The sequence below is a fragment of the Borostomias antarcticus genome, assembly GCF_949987555.1.
Source record: "Borostomias antarcticus genome assembly, chromosome: 16".
NCBI lineage: Eukaryota > Metazoa > Chordata > Actinopteri > Stomiiformes > Stomiidae > Borostomias > Borostomias antarcticus.
In genome coordinates, this window is record NC_140249.1 from 8,236,384 (window position 1) to 8,252,254 (window position 15,871).

Here is a 15,871-nt window from a genome sequence, read left to right on the forward strand (position 1 = left end):
TCAGCAGTTGTGTGAAAGTTTTGATGTATAATAAGTGTGTGAGCTTTCAAAACTGTAGAGTGCCAGCAGTTTACAAAATGTGTAAATATTTTCAAAGCAACAGCTGCCACCACTCTAAAAACATAATGATACTGAACATTCCACCAGCAGTTTCAATGGCACAACAATTACTATCAAAAGTTAAATTACTAAAAAACTATAAAAAATATCAAAAATCTGACTACATCCGTTAAAGAGTTTGAATGACGTTTCTAGCACAAAGTATGAAGAAGTTATAAAGGAGACAGAAAACGGGGAGAATCATAATAATAAGAAAGAAAGAAAGAAAGAAATAGTGGGAATATCACAAGTTGGGCTAGCTTTTGCAAGCTAGCCCACCTAATTAGATCTGATTACAACATTCTGAACTGCCCCCCCATTCTGAACTGCCCCCCTAACCCCAGTCTCGCCATGCCAGACTGTAGAGATCTCTGCCTGCAGTTGAGTGCTGCGTGTAGACTGACTGGTAGAGACTGACTGGAGTCTACTCCAGCCCTCACAGCTGCAGACAGCCCCAGATCTGGAGCTGTATGGCCTCATCTGAGATTTGTGACCGTCTGGTGACAGCAGGTCCCTACTAAAAAAGGCCGGAGTTAAGCAGCTCAAAGCAGGTAAACCCCGCCAGCCTCAGCCCCTCTTCCTGTCCAGGCCAGAGCTTAGAGCAGGATGCCTGACCACTGACCAGGAGAGGGCTGCTTTAGAGCAGGATGCCTGACCACTGACCAGAGAGGGCTGCTTCGGGGATCCCCTTATTGATAATGAAGTGAATAGAGCCAGGCCCTATTAATACTAAACAACCAATCCTTGAGCTTGAAATGGTAACTCAGACAGAAGTGTTACGTCTGTGTCTGTGTGGTCTTGTGTTGTGTTCCCCTCTCCCCAGGTGTTCGTGTGTCCCTCATCCAGCCTGATGATCCCTCTGCTAATTGTTGTCCATTAAGTCTCCATCAAGTCCACCTGTGTTCCAGCTGTCTCGTCCAATCACCTGTCTTCCTGTCTCCTATTTATTGTGGCTTGTTGCATGTGTAGGGGGCGGGTAAAGGGGGTGATTATGTTTGCTTCTGTTATGTTCTGTCGTGCTACTTTTGGTTCGTCCTAGTTAAGTTCTGTATCGTGTTGTGGTCCCATTGTTATTCCTTCCCTCGGGAGAAGGGCTAGGGGAAGAGACCCTGGGGTCTACACTGCATCACGTAGGTAACCATCTGTCTAAACACACTAGGAAGAGTGAGCGCTGGTCGATTCGTTATTGTAGCAGGTAGGTTAGTCCGGGCAGTTTAGGTAGCTAGCGGTAATTCTTATAGGTAGGCTAGTTTAGAGTGCTACCTGGGTGTCATACTAGACACCAACCTCACATTCAAAAAACACATAAAAGAGGTGATCAACACAATAGACTTAACCTTCAAAATTTCAGGCAAATTAGACTTTTCCTAATGCCCTCACTAAATGTCCGACACGTATAATATTTATAAATGCTTGTATTTACAACTGTTTGTTTTTTTATTTGTACTAAATGTCTTTTATTGTATGTATTGTATTTTATTTTACTGTAGCCTATGTTTGGGGACTGCAGATGCAAATTAGCTAATAGCTAAATCCGGCATATTTACATGTTTGTTCATATATAGTGCTCTCTGTGTATGTTAACCTGTCCATTAATGCATTGTCCCGACGAAATAAACAAATAAAAAAATGAAATAAATGAATCTATTGACTGGTGGTAGAATTTTTTCTGAAATTGCATTCTAATTTGTTTAGATTGTGTAGCATAAAGTGTAGTCTAGTTTTGTTGCCCAAATCAAAGTTTCGCTATGATTGTGTAATGAACCCAGTCTAATGAAATGCAGAAGATTAGTTTATCATTACTCAAATCTCCCTTTTGGCCCTAACAGACGGAAGTTGCTTTCAGTGCCGTCACATGAAGCTCAAGCATTGACCCAATGTTGCACTGCTGTTGAGTCAGAACTATGTAACAGTCTGTGTGACTAAAACTTGAGTTATATCATTCATTAATAAAGATCAGATTCTTTCCATATCAGTGTTTTTACTCAAAAAAGTAAAGCACATAACTTTAAGATGACACATCATCAACAAATTAATCTAGAGCTGATTAGATTAGTCTGTTAGACTACTCATCACCCCAGTCAATGAATCCTTCATCTGCCATCGATGTCTGTGATTTTCTACCTCTGATGTCAACCTCTCTACATGCTGTTAAGTGAAACATTTCAAAATGAAGAAAAACTGCCTTCTAAAGAAAGAAGCCATCTTGGCAACTCCTTGTCAAATAAGCCCACACTTGTAGATCTGTGATCACTAGTCAGATGTTGCTTGAGGAAATGTACTCCCATGCTACAACTGCTCTAATGGGAGCTTTTTTTAGACTGGGTTTTAGACTGGACATTACCAGCCTGGAGAAAATGAAGAATTTGGTCATTAGCATTAGAGGCACATATGGAAACATTGACATGCTGAGCATATGGCTTTCAAATCCCTTCTCAACAAATGTCAAGCTTCATGAAAACAACATTATCTGCAGCCTTAGTTAATGTGTTCCCCAGATCTATGTAGCAGCCACAATCAAATTGGCTTCTCTTCCTCGCACGTCCCAGTTTCCATAGACATTTATGGTAAGGGGAATTGATGAAGTAATTTCTCCCACTAAGCCTCCAACAAGAAGCAGTTGTTTTGTGCGCAGGGCAGCGCAGCGTGAAGAGAGGGATGGGGAGACAGGCCTGGCTGGAGGGCTGACCAGATGACACAGTCTGCTGCTCTGTTTCCCCTGCTCCCTGGCGGGAAGCCCCAGCCCCGCCCCTCCCAGCCCCGCCCCTCCCCTTGGAGTTCATCTGGTTCCTGCAGGCGCCCACCACTTCAGCACTCGTGCTTCTGTGGCAGGAAGCAGATCTGTGCTGGGGGGGCTGATTCATTCAACACAGACGTTTATCTGCTTGTTGAAAATGGCAAGGTCATGGGTCACGGGATATTCACTCTGTAGCCATAGTAACCCTGGGTATGGGTGAAGGAATGCCTCCCTCTTCCTCCTCACCCATTTCTCTCTCTCCCCCTCTCTCTCCCTCTCCGTCTCTCTCTCTCTCCCCCTCTCTCTCTCATCTATTACTCCCCCTCCAGTGTGTATGGAGTCTTGTATCTCTTCTGTGGGACTGGACTGACCCCCATATTGTAAAGCCTTGCACAAAGGTGATGCCCGTTACAAGCTGCCAACAAAATACACAGCTGTGTGAGTGTTTAATGAGTGTGCGTTTTATGTGTGTGTGTGTGTGTAACTACTTGTGAGTGCTTGGCTATGAACTTGCCAACTGCTGTACTATACACACAGTTATACCATTAAAGCCAAGCCAGTCAGTAATGTTTCTATGAAAGCCAGTCAGTAAAACTGTAACATTGTTAACGCAGTGCATTCATTGACCGAACACTGCCAGGCTGTTAAAGATAAAGGTCAAATGAATGTATTTGTGAAGCAGCTGTTTGGAAGGTTAAAGTTGTATCTGTTTAAATATGTCACCGCACTTCCTCTGAGCCAGAGACCTAAACATGATATGAGGATTCGACCAAGGGTCTCAAGCGTCATTAGTGTTCTTAATAAGAGCAAAGATCCCTTGAACCTTATGGCATTCATGTGAATGGCATCTTCTGACATACCTGCCTGACTAAGGCCTTTGTCATCACCTTGGCACAACTAAGCTCACACTGGCCAATCCCTTGTTTACACTGTGATAACTTAATGACATTAGAGCTCTGATCCTCACTGTGTTGACGTCACAGACTCCGCCCAGGCAGCTGGGCTGGGGCAAGCTCTCTCTCTCCCCCCCCCCCCCCCCTCTCTTGCTCTATCCCCCCCCCCCCCCTTCTCTCTCTCTCTCTATGCAAGTCAAACCCATTATTTGTCACAACAATAATAGCATTTGCATACAGGCTTAAGTGACAGCGTGAGATATCTACAGTATGTTTGAATTCATTTGTCCATGAGTGCCTAGCTACTGTAAACATGTCATACTTGCCAGCTATCCAGTCGTGTGGGCTTGTGAGTTGTTCAGTTGTGTGGCATTGTGAGTTGTCCACTTGTACACAGTACTGCACAGTACAACATGTGGAGCTTAAATACCACAATCCCCCTACTTGAAAACTTGAATCTCTTAGTCCAGCTATTGTAGAATGAACTAGATGCTTCCCTGCCCCCGCAGTTGAATACAATAGCTGGCCTGAAGTATGAGGTAAGCTACGCTACCCACATTCAAGCCCTGAAGTGGGGCAATTACTATGGAAAGAGGGCTATACATTTAGTTGTAATGACTCATGGGTATTGCGTTGTTCAATGAGCCGCCATGTTACTCCCCAGCAAACTCAGCTGTTCTCTCACTCCGTTTTAGATGCCAGTGTAAGTTTTATATCTAGATAGTGAGAGCTTTCCCTCTTTCACTTTATCTCTCTGTGACTTTAACACACACACACACAGCCTGCACACTTTGGATGGGTGGATGTAGGTCATTTCCAGTGGTGTGGTGTGTGATGATGGAGGGTGGGTTGAGGGTTGGATTCCGCTGATGTCACTCAACCACGTTTCCCACAAAAAGCCTGAAGACGCTTTGAAAGAGGGAACTTTCCACCGCTCCTGATTGTGATTGCTTAGGCAGCTATAACAGTACACACACACACACACACACACACACACACACGTTAGTAATCCCTTGTGTGTTGCAATTTGCACTACTACGACTCAGAATACAGCAGAATACACACACTCGTAGTGTACCTCGATGAGCATACTGTACCCCTTGCCTTCCATTCCTGCGTTCAACAGTCCATGACAAGTGGATCTGTCTTCTGAGACACTCGATAGAGCAAAACACGGCCGGACAGCATTCGCTCCTCTATGCAGCTGTTCACCTTCATTTCCTAGTGGAAACCCTGCCTGGTTAGGGATTGCATAAGGAAGGCTTGTCTAAGCTTCTATGCTGACACATCATTTCTCCTCTGGCGTCTGGTCTGTCTTGCCTGGGGGCTTCTGGACTTCCAGCGCTGCCCTGCCTGACCCCTGACTACACTGGGTAGAGAGGAAAGCCATGCTAAAAAAGTGGTTTTTAAATCTGATTGGACGGGCTATATTTTATGACTTGTTAACAGTGCGTAGGGTTGACTCAGAGTGGACTGAGCACCCAGACAGCGCTGGAGACGGGGAGACACCAAGGCGGCCAATGAGGTCGCTCTCTCCATCCGCACGCCACGTGGGAAGGCTGGGGGAAAATGCACCCACCTCAGCACATTACTGCTCTCCATCTAGAGGAGCAGCAGCAGAGACCGCAGGGAGGAGGACAGATTCACATGAGTGGAGAAGAGTTCCTTCTGGGTCTGGGCTGGGTCACCTACTACAGAGTTAACTAGGATGGGTCACCTACTACAGAGTTAACTAGTTAACTAGGATGGGTCACCTACTACAGAGTTAACTAGGATGGGTCACCTACTACAGAGTTAACTAGTTAACTAGGATGGGTCACCTACTACACAGTTAACTAGGATGGGTCACCTACTACAGAGTTAACTAGTTAACTAGGATGGGTCACCTACCTACTATAGAATATAGTATAGAATTCCTTGACATCATTACATGAAAATACAATTTGATTATGCATCCGTGAAACAGTTTCTCTTAAGAACATTTGAATCCATATCACATTGCAGTGTTTTATTTATTGTAAGTGATAAGCTAATAGGCTACTATTGATCCTCTTGTCTTCACCAACAAATATATAATATACTTATAATTCCAACACTTAAATGTTCTTAATACTTAAGAGTATATCTGTTTGACTGAGAACCATTGGTTTGACTTAAATGCTGGTGCTGAAAAATCCTGCCTTGCGCAACAGTGTATCATCTAGAGTGGATAAGTTATCTGCTTCTAAGGAAAAATCCCCATTAAACATCCTCCTTCCCTCATCCCAGGGCAACGTCCAGCCCAGACCCACGTCAGAGAGCGGGCGCTGACGCGAGCGTGGCCCTTTCTCAGGGCCGCCCATTCAGTGCGCACCAGCGGGGATTACCCCTGTGAAAGCAACCGCAGCAGCTTTTGTCTGGCCCGCTCTGTGATCCATTGCAGGTGGATTATGGCTGTGGATCCTGAAGCAGCAGAGCCCCGCTCTTCCCCCCAAAATGACCCGTCTGTCTGGGTTACTGCTAGTCTTCCCCCCAAAATGACCCGTCTGTCTGGGTTACTGCTAGTCTTCCCCCCAAAATGACCCGTCTGTCTGGGTTACTGCTAGTCTTCCCCCCAAAATGACCCGTCTGTCTGGGTTACTGCTAGTCTTCCCCCCAAAATGACCCGTCTGTCTGGGTTACTGCTAGTCTTCCCCCAAAAATGACCCGTCTGTCTGGGTTACTGCTAGTCTTCCTGACCTGGGACTCGCTTCAAGACAGGGGAAGTCTGGATGGGATGGTTTGTCACAGGCTGCCAGGCAGTTTATTATTAAATACACACACACACGCACACACACACACAAACGCGCACAGATTGTCTTTTCTTATGAGGGTTTAGCTATGGGGCAACTTCCATGGTGTTTAAAATATGTATTTTATATCCCGAGTTATCATACATTGAAATGCTGAAATATGAGATGAGAAGCTATGTGGTCTTGATCACACTCCGGTTAGTTACAGATTATTTGGCTGGAGCTGTTTGGGTTTAGTCTCATTTCCAGGATGCTAACTGGACTCTTGTAGACCTACTTCTATCAACAATTCAGTGGTTTGCTTTGGATACTTTGAAATATTATGCGGCAGGAAGGGCCAACTCTAGATGACCCACTTCCTGTGGCCCAGATCTGGTGTCTCCATGGTGATGATGTTATATGAATGGGGACACTGCCAAAAACAACGACCCTTGATCAACAAGGCAAGTGACAAAGAAACTATGGGTCTCAGCTGCTAGTTTGCTGTCAGACTGCAAGATGATCCCAAACCCTGAGCCAGACTGGAAATGGAAAGAAATCCCGCAATGGAGACTCTCTTACATAATGATGGTAGTTTGAACTTTGTTTACGAAAGCACAAAGAACAAATAGGCTTGGGGCTACTGACTCAGTGGCCTAGCAGCTCCGGTAGCTAGCTACTTCCTCCTTTCACACAAAACACAGACAAAAACTCCATTGTTCATCATTAAGACAATCCAGCCTCACGCGGATCATTCACTTTAGTTAGAAGAATCCTTAGGAAAAAAGACAAGCTGATTGGAGAGAATTTTAGGTCATAGTAAAAACAGAGCAACTGGGATTGCTACTATAGGTACTAGGTATAGGTACTGCATTTGTAACACGCTCCCCATCCAGTTGTTACACTGGCCCGGAGCGCCATTCACACACCAATGGCGGCAGCTGCCATGCAAGGCGCTTGCCTGCTCATTGGGAGCAATTTGGGGTTCAGTGTCTTGCCCAAGGACACTTGGACAGATAGTCAGGAGGAGCCGGGATTCGAACCACCGACCCTACGATCACTGAACGACCCGCTCTACCAACTGAGCTATACCGCCGCCACTATAGCTAGCTATTCCCCAAATCCAACCCAGGACAAGAGTGACAGGATGCCCACCCATCAGACAGGGCTGGGGGGGAGGCAAAGGCCGCAATAGCTAGACTCATGAGGCCACAGGCAAAGCAGTGTTGAATCAGGGGGCTGGGGATGTCCTGGTGGATAAGGGGCTCAGCCATGTGTGAAGCGGGGGAGGGGAAGCACACACAGAGGGACTTCCAAGAACCCTAGCCTCTTCAAGTTCCAGGAACCAGATTCTCCCCCTCAGTGCTTTTCTTCTCTCTTCTCTTTCTGTCTGGAAGAGAATGAGGGCAACTTGATACGCAGGACATGTTGTCATGTCATCAAGAACGCAAGGGCCACTTTTAAAGCTTTTGAAGTCTTAGTTTATTTTCCCACATGGCAGTATGATGCTGAAATACATGGGCATCACAATTCAAGGCACTAAAATTACATAAATATCACATAATAAAATCAACACATTGAGAATAGCAAGTGCAACAGGCAGTTGGGAGAGACAGTCACAACTTTGAAACAGAGTCAACTATGTGCAGTCAATTACAGTCCTTGGTTGATGAGGGTCGTGAGGAAGGGGATGGGAGGTCTCTTATACCGGTCAGAGCCCGTGGGACGACCAGTTTGTCCCCATTCCGAGAGTGTCTTCCTCTCACCTCTGCCCTAGTGGGAGGAAGCCAGGACCAGAACTGGGAGGTGAGGACGGACTTGGCAAAGTCACAGCACAGTTTGGTCCTCCTGTCCTGTAAAGTCTGTGCATTTGTACAGTTGAGGAACATTCACTGTTCGCCTGCTCTTGGTGAACCATTCCCAGCCATGTCTGTTGATTGGCCCATTACGAGATGGGAAATGGTAAATGGACTGGACTTATATAGCACTTTATCCAAACTGCTTTACAATGAAGGCCTCTCATTCACACACATTCACACACTAATGGCGCCAGCTGCCTGCTCATTGGGAGCGATTTGGGGTTCGAACCGCCGCCCCTATGATCATTGGACGACCCGCTCTACCTCCTGAGCTACAGCCGGCCGAAGATAAGTCACCAAATACTACTGATTTAAAAAACTAAATCTAAACAAAGGTAGTGGGTCCTTGTTAAGAAGTCGGACCAGTTTATTCACAACAAAGTGGAACCGGTTTTGTGCAAATGTCAAATAAACAGTCCTGATACTCTGTGGGTTAGTACATTATCAGTTCATCTGTTTTTCTTACAAATGTGTACACTTCCAAAGACTTTGCTCATGAGGTGTGTGTGTGGTGGCGGTTACACTTAATATTTCTCTTTAGACATAGTTTTAGTAGTAAATTATATTGATTAAATATCAATATCTTAATAAAGCTTTATAACTTGTACAGTGCATCCAGAAAGTACTCAGACGACCCCTTCACTTTTTCCACATTATATTGTGTTACAGCCTTATTTCAAAATTGATTAAATTAATTTTTCGTCATCAATCTACATACAACACCCCATGATGACAAAGTGAAAACGTTTTTTTAGAAATTGTTGCCAATGTATTTTATAAAAATGTAATATCACATGTATATAAGTATTCAGACCCTTCACTCAGTACTTTGAGGCACCTTTGGCAGTGACTAGATCAGTTGGCTGGAGTCCACCTGTGGTAAATGCAGTTGGTTGGACATGTTTTGAAAAGGTTCCCGTCTACTGTACTGCATGTAAAGTAGTATTAACCCACAGTTGACAGGGCTTGTGAGAGCCCAAACCAGGCCATGAAGTGGAGGACATTGTCCGTAGACCTCAGAAAGAGCAGCAACGCTCCCCATCTAACCTGACAGTGCATCTAACCTGACAGTGCTTGAGAGGATCTGCAGAGAAGAATGGGAGAAACACCCCGAATACAGGTGTGCCAAGCTTGGAGCGTCACACCTAAGACTAATATATGTGCAAATATTTCTCTGGTGTGGACGCGCTCGAGTACCTTCTGGTTGCACTACAGGTCATGAAGCTTTATTATGCGATTGATATTTATATTTAATCAATATCATGAACATTTACTACTAAAACTATGTCTAAAGAGAAATATTAAGTGTTGTGAAAATTGTTGCCTTGGTAAAGTTACAGTAAAAATGAGTTCTGACCCCTATTCAGAAAACGTACAGAAGATGAATCAGTATCCTGACAACTAAAATGTGTCCATGAACTTCAAATACTCAGTATGCATGGAATAAGTATAGGAACTGATGTATATTGATCAATTTGGTTGATTTTCAGAGAAATGTTGGTTTAATCTGATCCTCTTAGCTGTTCCTAATTATAATGATTGACCTCTGAGTATGGCTGTAGCTGTAGCTTTCTGTAAGGAATGGTGTCCCTCTTCCATAGACTTATGAGATAAAGATGACATTCCATGGCTGGTACACTCTGTGCCAAACAGTAATTGGTGTGGTAAGGACAATGATAAAAGACAACGAAAGTCAACAGAACTCAAAAGTCTCCAGAATGTGTCAGACTTGTGACTGCACAATCATAGTCACACAAGCCTACTCCTGCAGGTGATAAAAAAGAAGCAGGAACATCAACACTGTACACAAGAATCCTATAAATCCAGAGTTGGGATGTTTGTGTCCTTGCTGAGACACCACACATTAGTCTGGACATAGTGTGAACTACTGAGCTTCCTGTTGACCTTGAGGCAAGGTGAATGACACACGGACAAAGGACATTTAGATAGAATAAACATATGGTTTATGGTTCAGACATGATACAGGGCAACATCATGTTGGCACAATAAGGAGGAAACATGGTGCACACACACGCGCACACTCACACACGCACACGCACACACACACAGCATCCATATCACATACAGTAGCAGTCTAACAAACAAGGAGTCTTTTTGTGCCGTATTACAAATAAGATGATAGCTAAATCGATGGCAGTTGCTCTGGAATAACATGGTAGAGCACAACATCTACCACACTCCAACTGGTCTTGAACACTCAACAACTCCAATCTAGTCAAAGGCTTTTATTGAAACAGGTCCATGGCCTTGCAGTAGCCCATATCTATAGCCTTGGGAAAGTTCCACCATGGGGCAGCTGTTTGTCAGCCTGAGTTCAGGAGGCGAAACACAGCCTCAGGGAGGAGATGAGATTCAACAGCTGACTGGAGGGCTGCTCAGAAGTGAGCCCTTCCTCTCCCCCTACCCCTCAGAAGTGAGCCCCGGCCCCTGCCTCTCCCCCGGCCCCGGGCGCTGCTCAGGTGTCCGGCGGCGCGCCTCAGCTTCCTCCTCTCCTCGTGGTGCTCCCTCTCCGCCTGCCGCTGCCTCTGCTGCTGCTCGGACTGAGGGGACAGAGAGAAAGACACGCTGAGGGGACAGAGAGAGAACCAGACTGAGGGGACAGAGAGAGAAACACACTGAGGGGACAGAGAGAGAACCAGACTGAGGGGACAGAGAGAGAACCAGACTGAGGGGACAGAGAGAGAACCAGACTGAGGGGACAGAGAGAGAACCAGACTGAGGGGACAGAGAGAGAACCAGACTGAGGGGACAGAGAGAGAACCAGACTGCAACTTGCTCAACACTGGTGTGAACAGACTCCTAAAACCATACTGCACCCCAGTGCTTAATTTGTAACTCAGGAGGTCCTGGAAGAGCCTTTATGTGTGCACGGCACGCACGGGCACGTGTGAACTCTACGAAGTGTGAGTCATGCCCACAACAATGGGACTTATGAGTTTTCATAATAGCCACTCATCACTTCACCATTTCGAGGCACAAACGCGCACTTTCTTAGCTGTGGGGCTTAAAGTAACATAATAATTATGCGAAAATTACACCAAAAAGCATTAAACCACTGGCCAGCATACTACCTGTAAATTCCCCCATCTCACCATCTCCGTAGCTCGCGTCCTCATCTCCACCTCTCTCCCGGATTCCAAGTTCTCCTTGTCATTCCACTTCTCGTTCTAGCAATCTTTTTCTTTTTAATCATGCTGGCAATTGCTTTTGCTACCTACTCTCGTCACCCTGTTCTGATGATATGACTGTGGTCTGCTTTAGTGCTCAGGGTTCCAGCTGGTGTGTCATTGACCTGGTCTGATTAGAAGCCGCTGTGAACCCGTTCCGTTCTATGGACTCTTGTAAGCAACATTAAGCCTACCGTCATTGAGCATGTGAAAAATAAATTGAAATGAAATGTCAAAATAAGAGCACATAAGTAAAACGAAATGTTAAATGAGAGTTTGTCCATCTTGCATGAAGATAGGCTACTGCACAAGACATTCCACTGCTATTCACAACCAGGCCCGTAGCCAGGGGGGGGGGGGGGGGGGGGTCGGGTGGATCGAATGAGCCCCCTCTCACGACCAAAGGTCCAGAATTTAAGACCAATGGTCCGCACCCCCCACCCCCCCCGCCCTCCGTCAACAAATCGCCCGACAATGAAAATAACCTGTCCGCCCACTGTCAAAAGCACATATTTTGGGTCATTAAATTATTCCTAATATTTCGATCTGAACTGTGTTTGGTGTTGCTTCAATATTGGAAGATTATTTTCTTAGATATCCAAAACACTTCTGAGGGCCGGATGGGAAGCTTCTGGGGGCAGTGGCGTATTTAGGCATGGGCGACATGGGCAGCCGCCCAGGGCAGCATCTCACAGGGCGCGGCAAGAGCAGCAGAAAAAGAAAACAGAAGAAAAAAAAAACCTCAGCAAAAAGTAAACCAGAATACCGGCTCGTGAATTATTTCCCCAGTCCTTCCCTGGGGGTGACAGGGTGGGGGGGGGGCGCCGAAGCGGGGGGGTTTGCCCAGGGTGGCATATAAGCTAGAAACGCTACTGGTGGGGGGGAGGGGGGGGGGGGGGGGGGGGGCTGGATTTGGCCACGAGCTGCCAGTTGGTCTATATTATCTGATGATTTTGAGAAGCACTTTGTGACCTTTGATCTGTGAAAGGTGCTATATAAATAAAATGTACTTAATAATAAAATAAATAAAATGTACTTACTAACTTACTACGTTTCATTAACATACAAACAAATCTGGTAGTGAGTGAACTGACCTGGGGAAAAAGATCTACAGAGTTATTTGCTCAAAAGACTATTAAGGAAGGGGAGTTTTTTCAGCCTATTGTATGAGTAAATTCATTTTATTTAAGAAAGTATGAACGTAACGGGCATGGCCCCCGACGAGCACTGCACTAGTTTGATATGAATGCACAATGAGTGAGAAGACATTAAAAAAAACACTCAATAGGCTCACTTTCAGATCCAGAGCAAGCTCCAGCCGTTTGATGAGTAGATGGTCATAAAAGGCTAAGTCAAGGCCTGACTGTGCACTCTGGGGAGGCACCATGTCATAGCTGCGACTGACCTTCTGGAGGGTGAAGGTCAGCTGTTTGCTGCCCACTGTGGTGTCAGCCACGCTCACGGCTCCTGCCTGCTCCTCCATCTGCACACGCTCCTCCAGAGAAGCCCTGGCGGACAAAGTATGACACAGCACACGGAGACTTGAGAGAGAAACACACACACACACACCTCTTCCCACATGCACGCACACACACACTCACTCATGTCTTCCCTATATTTGGCCCAGCTTACGTGTCCTCAGCTGTCCTGAGCCTGCATCCACCTGTCTTTAGTAGCAGTCACTCATATTCAGGCTGAGACGCCTATTTCTGTTCAACCCACTGACACAGTTTAAAGGACAGGTTCAGAATCTGTTCAACCCACTGACACAGTTTAAAGGACAGGTTCAGAATCTGTTCAACCCACTGACACAGCTTAAAGGACAGGTTCAGAATCTGTTCAACCCACTGACACAGCTTAAAGGACAGGTTCAGAATCTGTTCAACCCACTGACACAGCTTAAAGGACAGGTTTGGAATGTAGCATTAGAAGCCATGTTATAAGGGTATTTACCATCATATACAACGGCCCATATCAAAGTTTCGTCAAATGGTGCCAATTTTGTAGCACTTTTTTGCCAGAACATCAACAGACACCAGTGACCACTTCTTGAGTTTCCCGTCTTTGAAAATAAGACTTTATGGTGTTTTTGAGGGATTTTATCTATGCACCTATGGATCCATTGAGTGTGTTAACAGCGACGGGCTACAATTCGAGAGTGCACTGTTTGATGAAACTTTGATATCAGCCATTGTATATGATCGTAAATAACCTGTGAACATGGCTTATAACGATCCATTCTTAACCTGTCCTTTAAAAGGGGGTTCCAGTATTTATTTATTTTTAATCTGCTAATGTAATGTGTGTGTGTGTGGGCGGGGGGGGGGGCAGGTTACTACGACTATGCAAGGAACAAAGTCATCAAAACCCCTTTAACGTTGTGAGGTTATTTCTGCGGTTCATGACCCTGAGCTTTAGGCAGCTGGGCTTAGCAGACTCAAGTCCACCACTCAAGTCCTACACTCGATTTTCTACGCTGACTACATCACTTCATAGCAGTTGCTTTTGGGGAATCAGAAGAGATCCCATCATGGTGGCTGAGGAAACTGGCCCGTGACCAGGCAGCGATCCCATCATGGTGGCTGAGGGAGCTGGCCCGTGACCAAGCAGCGATCCCATCATGGTGGCTGAGGAAGCTGGCCCGTGACCAAGCAGCGATCCCATCATAGTGGCTGAGGAAGCTGGCCCGTGACCAAGCAGCGATCCCATCATGGTGGCTGAGGGAGCTGGCCTGTGACCAAACAGCGATCCCATCATGGTGGCTGAGGGAGCTGGCCTGTGACCAAGCAGCGATCCCATCATGGTGGCTGAGGGAGCTGGCCTGTGACCAAACAGCGATCCCATCATGGTGGCTGAGGGAGCTGGCCCGTGACCAAGCAGCGATCCCATCATGGTGGCTGAGGGAGCTGGCCCGTGACCAAGCAGCGATCCCATCATGGTGGTTGAGGAAGCTGGCCTGTGACCAAGCAGCGTTCCCATCATGGTGGCTGATGAAGCTGGCCCGTGACAAGGCAGCGATCCCATCATGGTGGCTGAGGGAGCTGGCCCGTGACCAAGCAGCGATCCCATCATGGTGGCTGAGGAAGCTGGCTCGTGACCAAGCAGCCTGCGTCAACGCTGAGGCGGAGTCACCTCCCATGACTGGGTCACCATTGTGCCTTGTTGATGCTGGAAGCATGTCACATGCAGGGACACACTGAGGCATCTGCATCACACTGCAGTAACGTCACGTCATCACATGACCCCACAGAACCCGCCCTCTGTCATGACAAATACCACTCGGCTGCCAAAATGTGCCTGAGTGATGTAATTGGACTCTCGTTGCAAGGCTAGCGTGACGTGCTAGCATTCCTGACATGATTGGGCGTGACGCCTCCACTCACTTCTGCAGCTTCTGCTTGCGGGACACGTCCCCAAAGCTGCGGAACTCCTCCCCCGCCTTGATCTGGAAAAAGCGGGGCTTCTGGGCCTGGTTCTTCTGGGCATGGTTCATCTGGGCCTGGCTCTTCTGGCCCAGACCCGGGGTCTGGTTCTGACCCAGGGTCTGGTCCTGGTCCACCAGGGTGGTGTTGCGGTCCTGATGTCTCCTCTGGTGCCTGCGGTCGCGCTCCTCCATCCGCAGGAGGTGGCGCTGCTCTCTCACCTCGTCCACCCAGCTCTTGTCGTCGTCCGAGCTCTCCTCCTCCGAGCTGGCCCGGCCCTCGGCCTCCCCCTCCTCTTGCTCCACCTCCACCTGGCCCGGAGAGAGAAGCACGGGGGTTACAGGGTGAGGGTTACAGGGTGGGGGCTACAGGGGTGAGAGGTGAGGGTTACAGGGTGAGGGTTACAGGGGTGGGGGTTACAGGGGTGAGAGGTGAGGGTTACAGGGTGAGGGTTACAGGGTGAGGGTTACAGGGTGGGGGCTACAGGGGTGAGAGGTGAGGGTTACAGGGGTGGGGGTTACGGGGTGAGGGTTACAGGGTGAGGGTTATAGGGTGAGGGTTACAGGGGTGAATATTACAGGGTGAGGGTTACAAGGTGAGGGTTACAGGGGTGAGGGCTACAGGGGTGAGAGGTGAGGGTTACAGGGGTGGGGGTTACAGGGTGAGGGTTACAAGGTGAGGGTTACAGGGGTGAGGGCTACAGGGGTGAGAGGTGAGGGTTACAGGGGTGGTGGTTACAGGGTGAGGGTTACAAGGTGAGGGTTATAGGGTGAGGGTTACAGGGGTGAATATTACAGGGTGAGGGTTACAGGGGTGAGGGATACAGGGGTGAGGGATACAGGGGTGAGAGGTGAGGGTTACAGGGTGAGGGATACAGGGGTGAGGGATACAGGGTGAGGATTACAGGGTGAGGGTTACAGTGG

At 47.2% G+C, this 15,871-nt stretch overlaps 1 protein-coding gene across 1 annotated transcript in view; it reads right to left on the reverse strand.

Annotated features, from left to right (window-relative positions):
• Positions 1 to 10,313: 10,313 nt before the first annotated feature.
• nol10 (nucleolar protein 10) overlaps positions 10,314 to 15,871 on the reverse strand; it is an 18,423-nt gene continuing 12,865 nt past the window's right edge. Inside the window, exons 19-21 of the mRNA XM_084451154.1 lie at positions 14,910 to 15,259; positions 12,932 to 13,034; positions 10,314 to 10,899 (exon numbers count right to left, since the gene is read on the reverse strand). Of these exons, the coding sequence (XP_084307280.1) occupies positions 10,735 to 10,899; positions 12,932 to 13,034; positions 14,910 to 15,259 (618 nt within the window). The 3' untranslated portion in view covers positions 10,314 to 10,734. The remainder of the gene's footprint in view (positions 10,900 to 12,931; positions 13,035 to 14,909; positions 15,260 to 15,871) is intronic.